This window comes from Somniosus microcephalus, unplaced genomic scaffold, assembly GCF_052327205.1.
Source record: "Somniosus microcephalus isolate GS21.2 unplaced genomic scaffold, FLI_Smic_1.0 unresolved_chr4, whole genome shotgun sequence".
NCBI classification, from domain to species: domain Eukaryota; kingdom Metazoa; phylum Chordata; class Chondrichthyes; order Squaliformes; family Somniosidae; genus Somniosus; species Somniosus microcephalus.
In genome coordinates this window covers 48,443,946-48,463,803 of record NW_028225182.1, presented here as the reverse complement: position 1 = coordinate 48,463,803, position 19,858 = coordinate 48,443,946, and the positions used below count along the sequence as shown (strand labels likewise).

At 49.7% G+C, this 19,858-nt stretch overlaps 1 protein-coding gene across 1 annotated transcript in view; it reads left to right on the top strand.

Moving 5' to 3' along the window:
• trappc14 (trafficking protein particle complex subunit 14) overlaps positions 1–19,858 on the top strand; it is a 104,538-nt gene that overhangs the window by 40,687 nt on the left and 43,993 nt on the right. The window contains exon 2 of the mRNA XM_085977499.1: positions 6,631–6,726. Within this exon, the coding sequence (XP_085833625.1) occupies positions 6,631–6,726 (96 nt within the window). The remainder of the gene's footprint in view (positions 1–6,630; positions 6,727–19,858) is intronic.

The window sequence follows — 19,858 nt, the reverse complement described above, 5'->3', positions numbered from 1 at the left end:
AGTGCAGTCAAAGTTGTGGACAGGCAAAATGATTTGTATCTCTTGAGCTTACTCCAAAAAAGAAAAAAGCAAGGCTTACATATCTATAGCACCTTTCATGACCACCGGAGGTCCCAAAGCGCTCAACAGCCAATGAAGTACTAGTCACTGTTGTAATGTGGGCAACGCGGCAGCCTAATTGCGCACAGCAAGCTCCCACAAACAGCAATATAAGTATATATAATGCTTAAGGCGTAGTGAATTTTTAATGGCCTTGGTTGGTACTTTCAATGCTTGCCGTTAATGTCTTCACTCAGAATTGGAAGATTATTCTAACGCTCTCCTGGCTGGTCCTCCCACCCTCTATAAACTTGAGCTCATCCTCAACTGCTGCCCCGTGTCCTAACTTGCTCCGAGTCCTGTCCACCCATCTCGCACCCCCCCCCCACCGTCTGTGCTCGCTGACCTACATTGGCTCCCGATCCGGCAACGCCTCGATCTTAAAATTTTCAGCCTTGTTTTCAAATCCCTCCATGGCCTCGCCCCTCCCCATCTCTAACCTCTTCCAGCCCCACAACCCTCCGAGATCTCTGCACTCCTCCAATTCTGGCCTCTTGCGCATCCCCCCGATTTTCATCACTCCACCATTGGCGGCCGTGCCTTCAGCTGCCTGGGCCTCGAGCTCTGAAATTCCCTCCCTAAGCCTCTCTGCCTCGATACTTCACCCAGAGAGTGGTGAATCTGTGGAATTCTCTACCACAGAAGGCAGTTGAGGCCAATTCATTAAATATATTCAAGAAGAAGTTAGATATATTTCTTAAGGCTAAAGGGATCGAGGGATATGGGGAGAAAGCAGGGACAGGGTACTGAATTTGGATGATCAGCCATGATCTCATTGAATGAAGGAACAGGCTCGAGGGGCCGAATGGCCGACTCCTGCTCCTATCTTCTATGTTTCAAAATTAACAATTGGACCCAGCATCAACCGCTGTTTGCGGAAGAGAGTTCCAAACTTCTACCACCCTTTGTGTGTAGAACTGTTTTCGAACTTCGCTCCTGAAAGATCTGGCTCTAATTTTTAGGCTATGCCCCCTGGTCTTGGACTTCCCCCCCTCCCCCCCCCCCCCCCCCCCCAACTAGCGGAGTTTCTCTCTAATAAATAAAAGACCACTTGATTTGTTGCGGTCAGTGTCCTGGCACTTGGAGTTGCTGGGCTTTGATGGTTGAAATGGTGCTCTGCAATGGTCGTAAACTGACTTATCCAGTGGTGGTAACAAACCTTTTTAACGCCTCGTATTTAATTGGGCAATCTGACCCGGGTTATGGTCAGTGGGCCTCCAGTGGAACTCATTGACCCCCACGGTTCTCGAGAGCCCGAGAAGAACAGTTCCTTAGAAGAGGTAAAAAAAAAAATCAGTAGAAGTGATTCTAAGAGCGAGGAGACGGTTGGGGGAGAATGGGAGAGACTTGTTTTAAATTTAAGAAACCTGGGTGCAGAAAGAGGATGGGGGATCTGGGAAAATGGGTTTGTGCCAAGTCAGAAAATCATAAAAGAATTCCACTAATGCACAATTCTGATTAAGAGAGTAGGATATCCTGGTTAATTATTCTCTCTGTCCAGGAGGTCCCAGTAAGACAACGCCTTGCTTAACCAGCTGCTGTTCTATATAGGAACAGGAGGAGGCCATTCAGCCCCTCGAGACTCTTCCACCATTCAATAGAAACATAGATAGGAGCAGGAGTAGGCCATTCGGCCCCTCGAGCCTGCTCCGCCATTCAGTGCGATCATGGCTGATTTTATGTTTCAATGAGATCATGGCTGATCTGTACCCTAACTCCATCCACCTGCCATGGCTTCACATCCCTTCATACCAAAAATCTATCATAGACTGGTTACAGCACGGAAGAAGGCCATTCGGCCCGTCGAGCCCGTGCCAGCTCTCGGCTAGTCCCGCTCCCCTGCCCTTTCCCCGTAGCCCTGCAAATGTTTCTCCTTCAGGTACTTATCCAATTCCCTTTTGAAAGCCACGATTGAATCTGCCTCCACCGCCCTTTCAGGCAGTGCATTCCAGATCCTAACCACTCGCTGCGTAAACTTTTTTTTTTTCTTACGTCGCCTTTGGTTCTTCTGCCAATCACCTTAAACCCATGTCCTCTGGTTCTCGACCCTTCCGCCAATGGGAACAGTTTCCCTCTATCTACTCTTGTCCAGACCCCTCATGATTTTGAACACCTCTATCAAATCTCCTCTTAACCTTCTCTGCTCTAAGGTGAACAACCCCAGCTTCTCCAGTCTATCCACGTAACTGGAGTCCCTCATCCCTGGAAACATTCTCGTAAATCTTTTCTGCACCCTCTCTAAGGCCTTCACATCCTTCCTAAAGTGCGGTGCCCAGAATTGGACACAATACTCCAGTTGAGGTCGGACCAGTGTTTTATAAAGGTTCATCATAACTTCCTTGCTTTTGTACTCTATACCTCTATTTATGAAGCCCGGGATCCCGTAAGCCTTTTTAACGGCTTTCTCAACCTGTCCTGCCACCTTCAACGATTTGTGCACATATCCCCCCAGGTCTCTCTGTTCGTGCTCCAGTTTAAAATGATTAATTGACCCTCCAGCATCTACTGCTTTTGCAGGAGAGAGTTCCACATTTCTACCACCCTTTCGCATGAAGAAATGTTTCGTAACTCCTCTCCTGAATGGCCTGGCTCTGATTTTAAGGTCCTAGACCCTATCAACGCCAGACAGGAGGACGGAGGTCACGCTGGCGCTCCAGTATACGTGGTGGGAGTGGGGTGCTGATCTGTTGAGCTTCGCGAATGGCCGCACTGTTGAGTGCGGATGTAGGAACAGATGGATACGCTGATGGGGTGAGATGAAGTTGGGTGGGAGGAGGCTCGTGTGGAGCATAAGCGGCCGTTTCGGTGCTGTGTGTAAACGAGCTGCCCCGGGGGCCCGAGTTATGTCTTAACGCACATAAAATGGCTCATTTGAGGAGAAACATACCAGGTATCATTCACCGAGGAATCAGACCCCACTTGTGAGCTTTGAAGGGTGTGTGGATTGCGCAGCGCGTTCAGGGAGGTTCTCGGCAGACTACCTCTGTACCTTCTCCAGGGCCTTGACATCCTTTCTGGGGTGTGGTGCCCGCAGTTGGGGGCAGTGCTGGGGCCTAACCGTCGATTCGTAGAGGTTTGACATGACTTCCTTTTTGTATTCAATGCCTTCTATTTACAAACCGGAGCGGGAGATGAGAATTTTTTTTTTACGCAGCGAGTTCTGGCGATCTGGATCGCACTGCTTGAAGCAGATTCAACAGTAACTTTCAAAAGGGATGCGGATAACTACTTGAAAGGGAAAGATTTGCAGGGCTTCTTCTTCTTCGGCAGTCCCTCTGAACCGAGGATGACTTGCTTCCACACTAAAAATGAGCTCTCAGGTGACTGATGAGTCCAATGCGGGACCTGCAGTCTCTGTCACAGGTGGGGCAGACGGTGGTTGAAGGGGCGGGTGGGTGGGGTGCTTGGGTTGACGTGCGCTTGGCTTCCGCTTGCTCCCGGTGAAGAGACTCGAGGTGTTCGGCGCCTTCCCGGATGCTTCTCCTCCACTTTGTGCGGTCTTGGGGCCAGGGATTCCCAGGTGTCGGTGGGGGATGTTGCACTTTTTCAAGGAGGCTTTGAGGGTGTCCTTGAAGCGTTTCCTCTGCCCACCTGGGGCTCTCTTGCCGTGCCGGAGCTCCGAGTAGAGCGCTTGTTTTGGGAGTCTCGTATCGGACATGCGGACGATGTGACCCATCCATCGGAGCTGATCCAGCATGGTCAAAGCTTCGATGCTGGGGATGTTGGCCTGAGCAAGAACACTTCTTACTAATGGGGTGTATACATGGGAATATTGATACTTCGTTGGTTTACATGGTTAATCAATCAACTACTAAGCCTGTCCTTCAAACTCGAGTACCCCCTGAATACGTCAGTAACAAGCTTATGGGCTGCAAAAGCATCATTCTAACATCGCCTTCATGAGCTTATCTCTCATTCCTGTTATCAAAGTAGGGAGGCAGGCATCTCCAGCACGACATGGCCTTGCTGAGCAAAGCCCTCGTCTAAAAGGACCAGCTGCCTATTCTCTAAGACCTGTCCGCTAAAGTCTCATCAATGTGCCTTTGTGCCTTATCTCTTTCAAGAGGCCTCCTCCAAACCTGTACTCGGGGTAATTTACGAGCGAAGCTTTGGAATGTCCTTGGTCATCTACTTGTTAGTTTAAAAGAGTTAATATAGCCAAGTATCCCATGGTGCTTTGCGTTTCGTCTTCCAGCTAACAAGACTAAATGGTACCTTTCATATAGTTTTACACCGGTCGAATATTGAAGCCCCTTTATATCCCTTCAACCAAATTTTATCCTAACCGCCTAATTGGGGGTTCATCCAGTTTTTATACCGGGTGGGTGAATGGCCCAAATTTCAGATGATTTCTAGGGTCACTTATAAATCAAATGGTCATATTGAACAAACTAAATGCACCTCCCTTTGTAATGTAAAGGAAAGTGGAAAGTTTCGTTTATATAGCAGCTTATCGCAACGTCTTCTAACAATTCAGTACTTTTTGAAACGCGGTAACCATTGCTCTGTAGGCAGACATCCGCCATTTTGAAAAAGCAACACAGACTTGCATTTCTCCAGCGCCTTTCACCACCTCAGGGCGTCCCAAAGTGCTTTACAGCCAATGAAGTGTAGTCACTGTTGTAATGTGGGAAACACAGCAAGCTCCCACAAACTGCAATGTGAAAATGACCAGATCATCTGTTTTAGTGATGTTGGTTGAGGGATAAATATTGGCCCCAGGACACCAGGGTTAACTCCCCTGCTCTTCTTCGAAATAGTGCCACGGGATATTTTACATCCACCTGAGAGAGCAGACGGGGCCTCGGTTTAACGTCTCATCCGAAAGACAGTACTGAGGAAGCGCTCCCTCAGTACCGCCCCTCCGACAGTGCGGCACTCCCTCAGTACCGCCCCTCCGACAGTGCGGCGCTCCCTCAGTACCGCCCCTCCGACAGTGCGGCGCTCCCTCAGTACCGCCCCTCCGACAGTGCGGCGCTCCCTCAGTACCGCCCCTCCGACAGTGCGGCGCTCCCTCAGTACCGCCCCTCCGACAGTGCGGCGTTCCCTCAGTACTGCCCCTCCGACAGTGCGGCGCTCCCTCAGTACTGCACTAGGAGTGTCGGCCTAGATTTCTGTGCTCAAGTCATCTTGCACCTGGTGTGTCCTGTTGACTGAACAGTTGTTTTGGTATAAGTTGAGGGGGGCGGGGGGAATATTAGCCGATACACCAGGAGAATCCCGACTCTTTGAATAGTGCCGTGGGATTTTCGGCTGGCAGGGCCTCAGTTTAAAATCTGACCCAAGGGGCCGGCACCTCAATAATGCAGTACTGCACTGGAGTGCTGGCGTTGACTACTCGGTCAAGCCCTGCTCTAGGACTCAAACCCACTACCTACCTAACCAGGTACTTATTAGCTGTAAAGCACTTTGGGACGTCCTGAGGTTGTGAAAGGCATTGTATAAATGCAAGCCTTTTTTCTTTCTTTTTCCCTTCACTGAAGTCCATTAGTGAACCAGTTGAGTTTAACGACCGCTTTCATGGTCACGAGATTCATAGTCATTACTCTGATTTATTGAATTCAGCTTCACAGCTAGCCTGAGTGGGACCTTGAACTCTCAACCCCTGGGTTGCCAGTGCGATACCAGAAGCGCTGCACTGCCATACCCTGTATAACACGGGGGAGCGCAGGCTTTTATCCTGGGGACTGTACATAGAATCAGAGAATGATACAGCACAGGAGGAGGCCATTCATAGAAACATAGAAGATAGGAGTAGGCCATTCGGCCCTTCGAGCCTGCTCTGCCATTCAGTGAGATCATGGCTGATCATCCAAACTCAGTACCCTGTCCCTGCCTTCTCCCCATATCCCTTCATCCCTTTAGCCTTAAGAAATATATCCAACTCCCTCTTGAATATATTTAATGAATTGGCCTCCACTGCCTTCTGTGGTAGAGAATTCCACAGGTTCACCACTCTCTGGGTGAAGAAATTCCTCCTCATTTCTGTCCTAAATGGCTTACCCCTTATCCTTAGACTGTGACCCCTGGTTCTGGACTCCCCCGCCATCGGGAACATCCTTCCTGCATCTAGTCTGTCTAGTCCTGTTAGAATTTTATAAGTTTCAATGAGATCCCCTCTCATTCTTCTAAACTCCAGCGAGTATAAGCCCAATCGACCCAATCTCTCCTCATACGTCATTTCTGCCATCCCAGGTATCAGTCTGGTGAATCTTCGCTGCACTCCCTCCATGGCAAGAACAGCCTTCCTCAGATCCACCCACCATCTCAGTCCTAAATGGCTTACCCCTTATCTTTAGACTGTCCCATCTCTTTGGTAGAGCTGTCCAATTAGTCCCCCCTCCCCACCCCCCCCCCCTCGGCTCTTTCCCCACTGCCCTGTCAATGTTAAATTTTTCCAAATCGGTGTGTTTTAATGGGGCTTTGCCACGTGCCGAATGTACGTTGTGGGCTTGAGCATAGCGCGTGCATGTTCCCAATGGGACCCATGCCCAGAACGTACCTCAGTGTTTCTGTTTTTCTTTTCTCCAGACGACGGTGGAGGAGCCAATCATTTCCAACGATGAAGTGATTTTCCCGCTCACGGTGGCTCTGGACAAGCTACCAGTTGGAACCATAAAAGCGAAGGTGAGACACGAACCATTTTGTATTATCTGAGGAAGGATGTTCTTGCCATGGAGGGAGTGCAGCGAAGATTCACCAGACTGATACCTGGGATGGCAGGAATGACGTATGAGGAGAGATTGGGTCGATTGGGCTTATACTCGCTGGAGTTTAGAAGAATGAGAGGGGATCTCATTGAAACTTATAAAATTCTAACAGGACTAGACAGACTAGACGCAGGAAGGATGTTCCCGATGGCCGGGGAGTCCAGAACCAGGGATCACTGTTGTATCCGTTTGTTAATGGAGACACGGAATGCAGGAGCTGGTTTAACAGGTGTTTACTGAACAAAGTCTGGAGGTGAACTAAAAGATACAAGATACTATCCAGGCTTATATAGCCCGAGTGGCCACTACCGGCATTACAGTACACAGGGGCTCTTAAAGGCACATACACCACAATTCCTCCCCTTTTAGACAACCAGTACATAACATTTTAAGTAATCATTAATTAACATGTTTACAAGAACAATAATCTACACATTTGCTGCAGTTAATCAATTATAAGTCAGTCTCTCTGGAGGCTTCCTGACTCGGTCCGGATAACGCCTCGGTGGTGTAGTAGTTTTCGGTGGTGTAGTAGGTTCTTTTGGCAAGGTCGATTCGGCTTGAATGCCAGTGTCGGGTTCATCTGGTTCCAGTATCACCGGATCGGAGGCAGATACTATGGGTATCTCTGCTTCATCATTAGGCGTATAGAGTTGTGGTGTAGGTTGTCCCTTTTCGGATGACTCTATGATCTGGTCAGCATGGCGCCTTATTATGCTTTCTCCAATGTCCACGGTATACATCAGCGGTCCTAATCGTGTGCAAATAGTTCCAGGCTGCCATTTCTCGGTACGGTAGTCCCGGGCCAAAACTTGTTGACCTATCTGGAAGGTTCTAGTTGGCCTTTCATTCATGCCTTGAAATTGCCGGTTCTCTACGTCCCTTCTGATGTTTGGCTTGATCAAATCCAGCCGGCATCTTAGCCTTCTATTGAAAAACATCATGGCGGGAGTTTGGTTTGTAACCACATGTGTTGCATTCCTGTATGCAAACAAGAAGTTATCTACCTTATGCTGTAGATTTATGTCTTCATTACCCATGGCCTTTATGGCCTCCTTGAAGGTCTGGACAAACCTTTCAGCCAATCCATTGGTGGCGGGATGGTATGGGGCGGACGTGTAGTGCTTAACCCCATTGTTTTTTAAGAACTTCCTGAATTCTTCGGACACAAATTGCGGTCCATTGTCAGAATAGATCTGTTCAGAGAGTCGGGTCATTTCTCGTTTCCTTTTCAATGGTAGAATTTGTTACTGGTAGACATTTCACTATGGTTGAGTGGAACATCTCCACTGGGTCCACTGTAGGTGCCTCTTCTACCGTTGGCAACGGTAGACGCGATAAACCGTCAGCATTTCCATGCTGTTTTGATCCTTTGTATTCTATGTCATATTGGTGTGCCCCTAGGAAAAGGGACCACCTCTGTAGCCTTTGCGCTGTCATAATGGGAACGCCCTTTTTAGGGTTGAATATGGAGACGAGGGGTTGATGGTCAGTCAACAAGGTAAATTTTTGTCCGTGTAGGTAATGGTTGAATTTCTTCACTCCCCATACCAGGCTGAGTGCTTCCCTGTCGATCTGGGCATAGTTACGCTCAGCTGAGTTCAATGAGCGTGACGCAAAAGCTATCGGCCGCTCCGAGCCATCAGGGAATCTATGCGATGATACCGCTCCTACGCTGTAAGGGGATGCATCGCACGCCAGTCTGATTGGCAGTGATGGGTTGTAATGAGCCAAAACTTCCTTGGACGTGATCACGCCTTTGCATTTATGGAAGGCACGTTTACAGTCTTGCTCCATTTCCAATTTACTCCCGTTTGTAGCAGTTCGTTAAGAGGGTGCAGAACAGTTGACAAGTTCGGTAAAAATTTATGATAGTAATTTATCAATCCCAGGAACGACCTTAATTGTGAGACATTTTCAGGTGCTGGGGCTTTTATGACCGCTTCAATTTTTTCAGGTGACTTATGCAACCCTTCTTCGTTAATTATATGGCCACAATATGATATTTGTTTCTGGAAAAATTCGCACTTGGGGCGATTTGCTCGTAGGCCCCGTTCTCTCAGCCTAGTGAGCACCTGCTCCAAATTGGCAAGGTGCTCGTTGTTTTCTCCTGTTACAAGGATGTCGTCTAGGTAGCATTGAGTCCCCGGAATCCCGTGCAGGACTTGCTCCATAGCTCTTTGCCAGATAGCTGGAGCTGATGCTACTCCGAAAACCAGTCGATTGTACTGGTACAGGCCTTTGTGTGTGTTTATCGTGAGATACTTTTTAGAGGCCTCCTCAACCTCCATCTGTAGATATGCCTGTGCCAAGTCAATTTTGGTGAAATGTTTCCTTCCGGATAGTGAGGCGAAAATATCTTCTATCCTCGGGATACTGTACCGTGTGAAGGACCGGGTTTACAGTCACCTTGAAGTCCCCACAGATGCGAATTTTTCTCTGTTCTTCAGCTTTATCATTATTCAACGTTTTCTTCATGACCGGGACGATGGGTGTTGCCCACTCGCTCCAATCTATCTTGGATAACACGCCTGCCTTTTCCAAATTCTCCAGCTCTGCCTCGACTGCTGGACGAATTGCGTATGGCACCGGCCTTGCCTTAAAAAACTTGGGAATTGCCGCATCTTCCACTTTTATTGAGGCGGTGACGCCTTTCAAGGTTCCTAGTTCCTGTTGAAACACTTCTTTGGCGTTGGCCAAGATGTCTTTTAATCATTCAGGTATGACGTCGTCATCATTTTTTTTCTTACTGGTCACCGTCAGTGCCTGAATGGAGTGCCAGTCTAAACGTATCTTCCTGATCCATTCACGTCCCAACAGCGGTGGACCACCATCTTGCAGAACGTATAAATACAACTTCTGTATTTCCTTGCCGTTGTATACAACAGGCACCCTTATTTTCCCTCTTGGGTATACTTTCTGCCCCGTATATGTTTTCAAGATAATGGATGTGTCTTTCAAAGGTATATGCGGAAATAGCCGCTCGTAATCCCGTCGACTTATGATGGTCAGAGCTGATCCTGTATCTAGCTCCATTTTAACTGGGGACCCCGCCATCGTGAGGGTAACCCAAATGGTCTGGTAATCTTCTTTGGCAATTACATTATGTAATTTGAGACAGCTTAGTCTCTTGTTTCCGGAGTCGCTATCGCTCTTCTGGTCTTCGGAGCTACTGTCCGTCATCATTTGTACCTTTCTGTACTTTTCCTTATTGATTTTTTTTTCTTGTCAGTGGATTTTTTGTTTCCAGATCGGCATACACGTACAATGTGTCCCATCTTTCCGCATTGCCTGCATGCTTTGTCCTTGAACCAGCAGTCCCTCTGGTCATGGGTGGATCTGCTGCAGCGATAACATCTCTCGAAACCCTGTGTCATTTCATGGGTGCCGAAGTCTTGTGGCTTTTGCTGTATCTCTGCAGCTCCTCTTGCTGCTGCTTCGTATGATACAGCCACACTGAAAGCCTTGTCCAGTGTCAAATCTTTCTCAGAAAGTAGCCTTTTCTGTGTTCCTTCACTTAGGAGACCGCAGACGAATTTGTCTCGAAGAGAATCTGCCAGTCCTGCCCCGAATTGGCAGTGCTTTGACAGCTTTCTTAATTCGGTGAGGTAATCAGCGTTACTTTCATTCTTGTGCTGATTCCTCCTGAAGAATTTGAATCGTTCCGCTATCAGCAGCGGTGTTGGGTTTAAGTGCTCCTGTAGGGTATCAACAATCTCTTTAAAATTCTTGTCCATCGGTTTGGCTGGCGTGATTAAGTTTCGTAACAGCCCGTATGTCCTTGCGCCCATTAGATTTAGAAGTACCGATGCCTTTTTATCATCCTCTATTTCATTCGCTGTGCAATATACCTCCACTCTTTCCACATATGTGGTCCAATCCTCTACATCACTATCGAAAGCAGTAATATTGCCAGTCTTAGGCATCCTGAAAAAAAATGGCGCCTCCCGCGCTTTCCTTTCTTCCCTGCCGAGAAAAAATGGCGCCTCCCGCGCTTTCCCGCCGCTGCCGCTGCTGGCAACGCTGTTCTCCGTGGTTTTTATTTATACAGATATTTTTAATAGTTGGAGACTCGTTCCCGCCGGACTCTCTGGGACTTTTCCCTCCCTCTGCTTGGTCCGAACGCCGACCTGCTTTGCAGCGCTGGCCGTCTCCCGAGTGCTCCACCCTCCGTCTCTGTTTGCCTCCGCCTTTGCTGCTCGGCCCCGCTGCAGAGCCAGCCGATCGAGCCCCAGCCCGCTGCCCAGGAAGGATTATTGCAGTACCTGCCACCAGCCCGGCTAGCTGGTGAAACCAGAGTTTTTTCTTTTTTTTTTCTTCGACCTTCGTCTGAGGAATCGATCTCCTTGAGGTGCTGCCCAATTGCAGGTCAGTTCGTTTCCAATTCGTCGCCACTGTTGTATCCGTGTGTTAATGGAGACACGGAATGCAGGAGCTGGTTTAACAGGTGTTTACTGAACAAAGTCTGGAGGTGAACTAAAAGATACAAGACACTATACAGGCTTATATAGCCCGAGTGGCCACTACCGGCATTACAGTGCACAGGGGCTCTTAAAGGCACATACACCACAGTCTAAGGATAAGGGGGAAGCCATTTAGGACAGAGATGAGGAGGAATTTCTTCACCCAGAGAGTGGTGAACCTGTCGAATTCTCTACCACAGAAGGCAGTTGAGGCCAATTCATTAAATATATTCAAGAAGGAGTTGGATATATTTCTTAAGGCTAAAGGGATCAAGGGATATGGGGAGAAGGCAGGGACAGGGTACTGAATTTGGATGATCAGCCATAATCGCATTGAATGGGGGAGCAGGCTCGAGGGGCCGAATGGCCTACTCCTGCTCCTATCTTCTATGTGACCACAGGTCTGCCGCCCCTCAGAGCCAGTACCGTGAACAAGCTCTAAATGCGCTCCTCAGAAATTCACCTCTCCACTGTTGCGGGCTGATCCCAGGCTGGCTCTGTCGGGATATATTGCCCCTGACGTCGGTGCTTATTTTTTAGTCTGCTCCAGTTTTCTCTCCTCCCTGAAGGTGTGGACTCTCTTGCTGGGCACTTGTCGTCCTCTCGTGTCCAACCGAGTGCCCTCTGGGCGAGGGAGTGGAGAATTCAGCGTGAGTCTGCCCGCCTCGGCTGTGATGCCTCTCCGTGGTTGAATAGCCTGCTGGCCCTTGCTGGCTGGCTCTCGCTCAAAGAATGAGCCACACTCGTTCAACGGAGAAACCCAGAAAGCCCAACAATATGGCATTGTAACAGGTGCGGTGAGACTCGCCAGCAGTGGACGCCTCACTGGGACCCGGACCCTTACATGGCTGAGCGTGGGGAAAAATATACCCTGTGGGGTGTGCCAACACGCTATACTAAATACACTCTGTATGAAACTTAGAACCACGTGATGGTTTAGACATTAACCAGCCAGCTTAAAGCCAGACAAAACCAACTACAGGAAACTTTTTTTATCCGGCACCGGTGTGGTGCCGGTTGATCAAGAAGTCCAGATTACAGAGAGGTATACTTACCAAGGTACGAGAGCCCCGTACACGGCACTTGTGCAGGAGTCCCGGTTACACGGCCAAAGATCCAGGCGTCCCTGTTGCATGGCCACAGGTGCAGGAACCCCGGTTACACGGCCACAGATCCAGGAACTCCGGTTACACTGCCCACTAATATATAGTAAAATGTACCTGAACCTACTCCTGAATTTTGCCGGTTAAGAGAGATTTCCGGTTTCCTGTAGTTTGAAGCCACCACCATAAACATTCACTCCCTCCACCACCGGCGCACCGCGGCTGCAGTGTGTACCATCTACAAGATGCACCGCAGCAACTCGCCAAGGCTTCTTCGGCAGCACCTCCCAAACCCACGACCTCTTCCACCTAGGACAAGGGCAGCAGGCGCTCAGGAACACCACCACCTCCAAGTCACACACCATCCGGACTTGTAAATATATCGGCCGTTCCTTCATTGTCGCTGGGTCAAAATCCTGGAACTCCCTCCCTAACAGCACTGTGGGAGCACCTTCACCACACGGGACTGCAGCGGTTCAAGAAGGCGGCTCACCACCACCTTCTCAAGGGCGACTGGGGATGGGCAATAAATGCTGGCCTTGCCAGCGACGCCCACATCCCATGAATGAATACATTTTAAAAAAATGGAATCTACCTCAGTTTTCCCCTTCTTTTGTTCTGCCAGGCCTTGTAGGGGGTGTGGGTGGTGCTGGGGAGCATCGATTTGGCGTAAAAAGGCCATTTTATTATCTATACCAAAAATGAGAGAGTTCGGTTTTTACTGAATAGTGTAAAGCATTATGTATTTGTAGGAAGTCCATTCGGAGACGCTGGAGAAGGTGCAAGAAAAGATTAACGTGGATGATACCAGAACTGAGAGGTTATAACCATCAGGAAAGACTGAGCAGGCCGGGGCTCTTTTCTCTGGAAAAGTGAAGGCTGAGGGGACGACCTGATAGAGGTCTTTAAAATAATGAAGGGGTTCGATCAGGTAGACGTAGAGAAAATGCTTCCACTTGTGGGGGAGACCAGAACTAGGGGCCATCGATATCAGATAGTCACTAATAAATCCAATCGGGAATTCAGGAGAAACTTCTTTACCCAGAGAGTGGTGAGAATGTGGAACTCGCTGCCACAGGGAGTGGTTGAGGCAAATGGTATAGATGCATTTAAGGGGAAACTGGATAAACACACGAGGGAGAAAGGAATAGCGGGTTATGTTGATTGGGTGAGATGAAGGGCGGGAGGAGGCTCGTGTGGAGCACAAATACCGGCACGGACCAGTTGGGCCGAATGGCCTGTTTCTGTGTAAGCAAGCAGATGATTACAGGATGGAAATCACGCACAGAAAGCTTTTTATGTTTCCCCAAGCTGCCGGAGAGATTATTTACGGTTTTTAATTGTTCCGTGGGTTGTGAGTTACTTTGCACTAATGCGCCAGTCTGTGGCTGCCTGAGATAGTAACCCGCCAACACATATACACACACACACACACACACACACACGGTGAATAATAATCAGGCTGGCTGCCTCCAGTAATTCAGAGACCGAAACTCAACTAGACTCGAGGATTTAATGCTGCGCGCTCAAAAGCAACGCTGTCACTTGGAAAAGCATCAGAGCCTCATTGTGCAGCCACAGAGGACTGTATGTGTGGAGTGATGGAGTGCTCGTCTCCGTTTGGAATTAGCTGCCCTTCGAAGCGAGCTCATTATAGTCCTCGTTCTTTGATCTGATTTCAATTGATTTCCTTCTGACTCTTAATTCCGTTTTTAACAACAGCGTCCCCCCTCACAACCCGAGAACGGGTTTGAACCGCTGGGCCTTTCCACAGGGGCAGGCACCGCCAGGAGTTCCAAGAGTAATCCCGAGCCCGCTGGCTGCGGGTACGCGCCCCATCGCTTATAGCGGGCGTGTTGGCGAGGGCGTGATTTGCCCGCTGTACGCGATGACCGGTATAACGGGGGTAGCGCTATTACACTGCTCCATTATATAACAAGAATGTTGTAGCTCACTATTGAATACGTTAAACAGGACTCCACTCGATGCAGTTAGCTTTATTTAAACGGTAGGCAAGTGCTTAGAGACAAACTAACTCCCCCTCCTCCATATCGCTTAGAATGGCTTAAGTACACGAAGGTAATTGAACCGTAAAGTGCTGTTTACCCGTCAACTAAAACTAAACGCTGCGGATGCTGGAAATCTGAAATATCAGCAGAAAATGCTGGCAACACTCGGGCAGCATCTGTGGAGAGAGAAGCAGAGTGAACGTTTCAGGTTGAGGACACTTCACAGAAATCACAGAATCACAGAAACCCCACAGTGCAGATAGAGGCCATTTCGGCCCATCGAGCCTGCACTGACACACATCCCACCCGATCCCCGTAACCCCTACACCAACACATGTCCCACCCTATCCCTGTAACCCCACGTATTTAATCCCCCTAACACTAAGGGTCAATTTATCATAGCCAATCAACCTAACCCGCACATCTTTGGACTGTGGGAGGAAACCGGAGCACCCGGAGAAAACCCACGCAAACACGGGGAGAATGTGCAAACTCCACACAGACAGTCGCCCGAGGCCGGATTCGAACCCGGGTCTCTGGCGCTGTGAGGCAACAGTGCTAACCACTATGCCACCGTGCAGAACAATTGACTGGGGTTCGTTCCTGCACTCAGCGCAACCTTAACAAGGTGCGAACTAGTGAGTAAGCAACGCTGTTTCTGCCCGAAAATAAGCAGAGCGCTTAACAACGCTGTAATCTGCAGCTTTGAAACGGATAGGATCCTGGAAATTTACGGCACAGGAGGAGGCCGTTCGGCCCATCATGTCCGTGCCGGTCGAAAGAGAGCCATCCAGCCTAATCCCACTCTCCAGCTCTTGTTCCGTAGCCCTGTAGGTTACGGCATGTCCAAGTACTTTTTAAACGCGATGAGGGTTTCTGCCTCGACCACCCTTTCAGGCAGTGAGTTCCAGACCCTCACCACCCTCTGGGTGAAGAAAGTTCTCCTCAACTCCCCTCTAAACCTCCGACCAATGACTTTAAATCTATGCCCCCTGGTTATTGACCTCCCTGCTAAGGGAAATATGTCCTTCCTATCCACTCTATCCAGGCCCCTCATCATTTTATACACCTCAATTAAGTCTCCCCTCAGCCTCCTCTGTTCCAAAGAAAACAACCCCAGCCTCTCCAATCTTTCCTCATAGCTAAAATTCCCCAGTCCTGGCAACAATCTTGTAAATCTCCTCTGCACCCCCTCTAGTGCAATCACATGTTAATGCATTAATTGGGAATTGTATCTACATTTAGGAACATTAGGTATGGAGGTGGAATTGGTCAGGTGGAGCAAAGAAGGACTAGAACATCAGTTGGTTGGTGCGGGGCGTGGGGGATTACAGATTGGGATGAGTGAAGCCAGGGTCCTTTGTTAACGATTGGAGTAATGGCTCTATTCCCCCCCCACCAACAAGCTGTCGAGGCTGGGGGGTCAATTCAAAACTGAGATTGGTCGCTTTTTGTTGGGTGAGGGTATTGAGGGCTATGGAACCAAGGCGGGTAGATGAAGTTAAGATACAGATCAGCCCTGATCTCATTGAATGGCCGGAACAGGCTCCGAGGGGCTGAATGGCCTCCTCCTGTTCCTAGGCAAGTACGGGTAAGGGTAAATATAGAGGGGGCGAGTTGTTGCCAATTGGCAAGGGGTAGGTAGGGAGGAGGAGGAGCGGGGAGTGTCTGCTAGTCAAAGGACCTAAAAAAAAAAAAAAGAAAATGGAATCCATTTTTCAAAAGCAAAACAAACTACAGGAAACTCTCGCTTTACCGGCACCCAAATAACCAGAAATCTCTGTTAACCGGCAAAATTCAGGAGTAGGTTCAGGTAATTTTTATTTAATATTAGTGGCCATTCCTGGATCTGTGGCCGTGTAACCGGGGTTCCTGCACCTGTTGCTATGCAACAGGGACGCTTGGTCTGTGGCCGGGGTTCCTGCACCTGTTGCTATGCAACAGGGACGCCTGGATCTGTGGCCGTGTACGGGGCTCTCGTACCTTTTACTATACCGCTCTGTAATCCGGACTTTTTGATAAACCGGCGCCACGCCGGTCCCGTCGGTGCCGGATAAAAAAGAGTTTCCTGTATTTTATTGAACTGTTTGGAAATGATTAAATGCCTCCGATAAAATGTGCATATTTGCTCATGGTCTTGGAAAATTGAGAACTGGGTCAGGTATTGGAAAACTGTTGTGATTCAATTACATTCTGGTTAACCAGCTAACCACGGAGGAATGCGAGCTGAAATAATTTGTGATTTCCTCCGAGGCCTAAGTAAAGACCGCGTGTCTGCAAGTTTCAGATTGGTGAGATTTATTTCCTAATCCCCCGAATGGCCATCCCACGTATTTAAAAGACTGCACAGCCATTGTTAAACCACCAAATGTGAGCAATTTCTCTCTCTTCTCTTCCCCCCCCCCCCCCCCCGAATTCATAGAATCATAGAAATTTATGGCACAGAAGGAGGCCATTCGGCCCATCGTGTCCGTGCTGGCCGACAAAGAGCTATGCACCCTAATCCCACGTCCCAGCTCTTGGTCTGTAGCCCTGCAGGTTACGACGCTTCAAGTGCATATCCAAGCACTTTTTAAATGCGATGAGGGTTTCTGCCTCTACCACCCTTTCAGGCAGTGAGTTCCAGACCCCCACCACCCTCTGGGTGAAAAAAGTTCTCCTCAACTGCCCTCTAATCCTTCTACCAGTTACTTTCAATCTATGCCCCCTGTTATTGACCCTTCTGCTAAACATAGAAACATAGAAGATAGGAGCAGGAGTAGGCCATTCGGCCCCTCGAGCCTGCTCCGCCATTCACTGAGATCATGGCTGATCATCCAAATTCAGTACACTGTCCCTGCCTTCTCCCCATATCCCTTGATCCCTTTAGCCTTAAGAAATATATCTAACTCCTTCTTGAATATATTTAATGAATTGGCCTCAACTGCCTTCTGTGGTAGAGAATTCCACAGGTTCACCACTCTCTGGGTGAAGAAATTCCTCCTCATCTCTGTCCTAAATGGCTTACCCCTTATCCTTAGACTGTGACCCCTGGTCCTGGACTCCCCGGCCATCGGGAACATCCTTCCTGCATCTAGTCTGTCTAGTCCTGTTAGAATTTTATAAGTTTCAATGAGATCCCCTCTTATTCTTCTAAACTCCAGCGAGTATAAGCCCAATCGACCCAATCTCTCCTTGTACGTCATTCCTGCCATCCCAGGTATCAGTCTGGTGAATCTTCGCTGCACTCCCTCTATGGCTGAGGGAAATGGGTCCTTCCTATCCACTCTATCTAGACCCCTCATAATTTTATACACCTCAATCTAGTCTCCCCTCAGCCTCCTCTGCTCCAAAGGAAATAACCCCAGCCCCTCCAACCTTTCCTCATAGCTAAAATTCCCTAGTCCTGGCAACATCCTCGTACGTCTCCTCTGCACCCTCTCTCGTGCAATCACATCCTTCCTGTAATGTGGTGACCAGAACTGCACGCAGTCGTGCTGTGCGAGGGTAGAACGTGCGACGGTCGGATATTGCAACCTCTTCGAGGGTTGCCGGCTCTCCAGGCCGGTCCTGGGGTCTCCAGGTCAATTTAAAATGAATCTCCCAGACAGTGTCTTGCGAGCAACTTGGGCGGAAAAATCCTAAGGGCATTTAAAAATTTTTTTTAAAAAATGGACTATTTAAAAACTTTTGTTTGTTTATTCGTTCTAAAAATGTTGGCGGTGGGCGGGGGGAGGAGGAGGAGAAAAGACTACTTGACTGGGCCAGGCGGGAGGCCCGATGATTAAACCTTCAGGAAAAGTCTGACCCGGAATTGGCAACTCCAAACCTCATCCTGTGTGATGGAGGGTTTCAAGCTGAAAATAGGCACAGGAAGCACAGCACAGCACAGCATGACTTCAGTCCTCCCCGTGCGGGGGTGGGAGGGGGAATCGGAAAACCAAATAACCTGTGCGACCAATCCAACAATTCTATTTAAAGGAACTGACTGGAACTGAGGGAAGGTTCCGTGAATCAGTTTGTTGTGTCTTTTTACCAGAAAAGGATTGAACTTGGATTTGTTTTTTAATCTTCTTTCAAAAATCTGACTCTGTGTGGACGGGCTTAACTTTTCAAGCTGCTTAAACCTAAGAGTGAGCTTGCATTTCTCCAGCGCCTTTCACCACCTCAGGACGTCCCAAAGCGCTTTACAGCCAATGAAGTACTTTTTGAAGTGTCGTGATGTCGGAAATGAGGCAACTAAGTTGTGCACAGCAAGCTCCCACAAACGGCAATGCGATAACGACCAGATAATCTGGGTGTTTTTTTTTTAAACTAATGTTGATTGAGGAATAAATATTGGTCCCACGACACCGGGGAGAACTCCCCTGCTCTTTGAAATAGTGGCCCGTGGGATCTTTTACGTCCGCCCGAGAGAGCAGACGGTTTAACGTCTCATCCAAAAGGCGGCCCCTCCGACAGTGCGGCGCTCCCTCAGTACTGCCCCTCCGACAGTGCGGCGCTCCCCCGGCGCCGCCCCTCCGACAGTGCGGCGCTCCCCTGACAGTGCGGCGCTCCCCCGGCGCCGCCCCTCCGACAGTGCGGCGCTCCCTCGGCACCGCCCCTCCGACAGTGCGGCGCTCCCTCGGCACCGCCCCTCCGACAGTGCGGCGCTCCCTCGGCACCGCCCCTCCGACAGTGCGGCGCTCCCTCGGCACCGCCCCTCCGACAGTGCGGCGCTCCCTCGGCACCGCCCCTCCGACAGTGCGGCGCTCCCTCGGCACCGCCCCTCCGACAGTGCGGCGCTCCCTCGGCACCGCCCCTCCGACAGTGCGGCGCTCCCTCGGCACCGCCCCTCCGACAGTGCGGCGCTCCCTCGGCACCGCCCCTCCGACAGTGCGGCGCTCCCTCGGCACCGCCCCTCCGACAGTGCGGCGCTCCCTCGGCACCGCCCCTCCGACAGTGCGGCGCTCCCTCGGCACCGCCCCTCCGACAGTGCGGCGCTCCCTCGGCACCGCCCCTCCGACAGTGCGGCGCTCCCTCGGCACCGCCCCTCCGACAGTGCGGCGCTCCCTCGGCACCGCCCCTCCGACAGTGCGGCGCTCCCTCGGCACCGCCCCTCCGACAGTGCGGCGCTCCCTCGGCACCGCCCCTCCGACAGTGCGGCGCTCCCTCAAAAAAAAAAATCAAATCAACTTTTACTGTCATTGTTAGTGCACAAGTGCAGTACAACGAAATGTAGGCTTGCGGCTCCCGAGAGTGTACATTTGGATTAAAACATTTAAACATTCAACATACATTTGGCTTGTAGTATATTAACATAAACATAACCATAATAAAGTGCATTGGCAGATATGCAGGCTTTAGAGTTTATTTGTGGAGTTCAGTAGGATGACAGCCCTGGGAAAGAAGCTGTTCCTAAATCTGGTCGTACGGGTGCGAATGCATCTGTAGCGTCTCCCAGATGGCAGGAGGGCGAACAGACTGTGGCTGGGGTGGGTAGGGTCTTTGATGAT